Below are 3,489 nucleotides of genomic sequence, written 5' to 3' on the forward strand. Positions count from 1 at the left end.
CTCCCCTTCGTCAGGCAGCTGGAGAGCCGAAACCAGCGCTACCCCTGCTTCCTCAACACCTTGCACGTCGGAGGTCAGACACTGCCTGAGCCACCCACCCACCCCGGTGCTGGGGGCGGAGGCTCTGGTGCCTGGGGTGGGATGCCGTGGAGTTTAATCGTACTCCCCCCGCCTGCTAAACTGGAAGAATCCCATCTCACTGCTGTGGGTGCCATAGACACATCTTGCGTGTCACTGACTTTGCTGATCTATGTAAGAAACAGGCAGCAGCAGCCCTTTGCTGAGACCCTCATTCATTCTGCTTGAATCCTCAGCACACTTAACACAAAATAAGAGCAGCAAATACTGTGTTACATTTTCTTTTAAAAATACTTTTAAAAATTATAGTCCATGTCCTGGAAATTAACCACTTGGGGAAAGAACAGGCACTACACATTAGAAATTACTACTCCACCCCCTAATCTCAGCAGCGGGGAAGTGAAGTCTACAGCCCCGTCTTAGCACTTGCATTAATGAAGTTGTTGCCTAGGGCATTTGTCACCTGGTACAGTGATCTTCAGAAAAATGCACTTGCAGCTCTGAAACACTGGGGTTTGTAGATTGTTGTGTGCTGTTCTTGTGACTCCTATAGGTACCATAAGAACATGTCAGAAGTTTCTCATTCAGTACAATAGAAGACAGCTGCTGCTGTTGTTGCAAAACTGTACAAATGAAGGTGAGTTCCTCCAGCTGCTTCCCTAAAATGTAGCCTCAGTTCTTGGGGGTTTTGTAGGATATGCTGGACTACTTCTGAGTTCTTGAACTGAGAAACGTTCCTTTCCTTAGAAGGTGAGGATATTGCAGCATACGTGATGAGATCAGGTAATGACCCTGTGTTGCTCTCGATTGCAGAGGAAAGACAGTGTATACAGAAGTCGTTGCTGAGCTGTTCCCTTACAGAAGAGGGGTCTCAAAGTGGAGATGAGGAAGATGATGATGGCACAGAGACAGACTGAACATACTTGTCTTCTGTCCTGTATTTGTATGATCAAGAACTGTTACCAGTTATCTTCGGTGTTCAGCAAAACAAGACAGAAAAAGCACCTGTTCATACATATTTAGACTTCACTCCCCCCTTTTAAGTGTTCTTAAATAAATTTTTTTAAAAAGGAAACACACTTAAATGTGGTACTTGTCTGTTTCACTGCAGGAGTCAAAAGCACCTGCACTCCTAAGGAGTGTAGTGGCTCGGTGTGATCTTTGTGCTGAGGCAGAAGTGAGCTTTAGGCAGTTGGCAGGGACAAGGAATGTAGTTTTTCTCCTTCAGTACAGAAAAAGCATTAACATCCTCCTATTTTTTACCTTATCCTCGAATGCACCTGTTACCCACAGGGCTATCCGTTCTTCCGAGTCACAAAAGCACCAGTTGTGATCTCTGCTCCTCCATACACAGGGAATGCAAGGTAGAGCGCTAAGGCTCAGCTCCATCTGACCACTATAAAACTCGTGGGTACAAGTACTGCTTAGATATTTATTAAGTTTACACCAATCGGTTACAGGAAAGTATCGTTGCTGGTATTCTCCCTTGGATCCATCAGAAAACAAGATACACCTTGAAGATGCTGTCCTGTGGAGACTGCCCCTGCAGAAGGGACAGTCTTCCTTGCCCATACCCCTTACTTGTTCTAATGCCTGGGAGACGTGGAGGTGAGGTGCACCAGCTCCAGCTATTCTCTCTTCCCAGTGCAAAGAAAAGTTGACCATAAATGTGTAGAGATAATAGAACACAACAGATACTGGTTAGACATTAAGTAGTTACGCCTGTTCCATGGCTTAAAATAACTATTATATGTAGGAAACTAGTACTGTGAACAGTGTTAACTGCATACTTGAATCTTTCTTACTTAGTTGCTTTCTCTACCCTCACCCATAGTTTTCACCAGTGCACGTAAAGCATTAACAGCAAGATGTGTTAGCACTTTCAGGCATGTTGTCTCAGTTTCTTTGCCCTCTTGACAAGCTGTGCTGTCTTTCCATCACGTGTAGTTAATTGTGACCAAGCGTGAATTCAAGCTGCTTGCAAAGAACGTCTTGCAAGCGTTTCCTCCATCCTCCTGTAATAGCTGAAGTGTTCTTTACACCCCATCCCTCCCCCTTCTTTCTGGTTTACAGCCACACAGTTTTGTGAAGCATCATCCTCTTTGGTACAAGCTCCCCGTAGGCACATGCTGAAGTGCCTCCGGGAAGCATCTGCGCCACACGCAGCCTACTGTGCTGAAATCGAGCATCGGCGCCCAGACTAACTGCTCGAACAGGGACACAGCCAGGGAACGCGCCAGCGGTGTTACAGCACCTGACTGCAGACCTCTCAAGCACACCCTTCCTCGCTCAGACCAGGCGCCGCGTCAGAGGGAGAGCACATCACTGCTCAAAGCCTGTGCAAGCGCAGGCAGACCGCCGGTGCAGCGACAGAAGACACCCGTCGGTCTCGCACTGTGAGCGAGGTGGTGCTTCATGCCAGCTCCCTGGCATGAAATCTGTCAGGAGGAAGGCAAGACTTGAATCTGTGCAACTGAGTGGTGGTGCACTCCACGCTGCTGTGACACGTCAGTGTCACGCTCGGGAAGGGTGCAGTACTGTGTGCGTGCATGTGACTTATTGCGACTGTTGGCCTCGACTGGTACGTTCAACCTACAGTTCATTTTATTCACCAAAACCCACACCACTTAACTCACGAGTCCAAATCAAACCACGAGCAGCGCAGAACGTGACCGCCCAAAGAAAGCGCGGGGAGGGGTCCAGAAGAGGCATGTCTATAGCCCGAGGTGCCTAGTGCAGCTCAGCTTACATCCCAGAACCAAGCAGATACAGGCCCTTATCCCAGTACAAGGTACCCCAGTTTCTTGCTGGGGGATAAAAGTTATCCACAGACTCCAGCTATCAGTTGTTCTTCCAATTCAAGAGCAGCCAGTGTCAAAACATTCCGGTAGTTACCAAGAGCCCTAGGGTGGAGTGTTCTAGATGATCGGGTTACAGTGTGTAGCCCATGGTTGGCAATAAAAAAAAAAAAAAATTAGCAGCCTCACTCACCCACATTAAAACAGAGTTGAACAACTGAGAGAAGCCAGGAGGTTCCTTCTACCACTAGTGCCAGTACGCATTTTGAAATACACAGATTCATCGAGCGTCACTTCAAAACCAAGTAGCCAAGTTCAGCTTTACACTCACCTCAGCTTCCCAAGCCAGGAGAACAGGAGGAATTCTTGCTCTTTAGAAAACTAACAGATACAGCAGCTAACACTCTAAAGCTTTTGCCCACTTCCAGTGCAGTGGAAACCAGATTCTCAAGAGAGCACTTTGACAGCTTTACTGAAACAGCACTACTGTGTCACGGTCAGGTGGACTTCTGCCCATCAATACTTCCAGGTAAAGAAAGTCTCTCTGCCTCCCCACTCAGGGAATATTGCAGGGTTCTGGCAGTGCCACACAGCTGTACGGACTCTCATACTG

General features: G+C 47.6%; 1 protein-coding gene across 1 annotated transcript; it reads left to right on the forward strand.

The window, feature by feature from the left end:
- Positions 1 to 6: 6 nt before the first annotated feature.
- POP5 (processing of precursor 5, ribonuclease P/MRP subunit (S. cerevisiae)) lies at positions 7 to 995 on the forward strand (the record flags this gene model as incomplete). The annotated part of the gene is made up of 3 exons (XM_010147011.1): positions 7 to 73; positions 632 to 715; positions 892 to 995. Coding segments are annotated over 3 exons (255 nt in total), but the record flags the coding sequence as incomplete, so codon positions are not given.
- Between the last annotated feature and the right edge of the window lie 2,494 nt (positions 996 to 3,489).

This window comes from Eurypyga helias, unplaced genomic scaffold (assembly GCF_000690775.1).
Source record: "Eurypyga helias isolate BGI_N326 unplaced genomic scaffold, ASM69077v1 scaffold49152, whole genome shotgun sequence".
Taxonomy (NCBI): Eukaryota; Metazoa; Chordata; class Aves; order Eurypygiformes; family Eurypygidae; genus Eurypyga; species Eurypyga helias.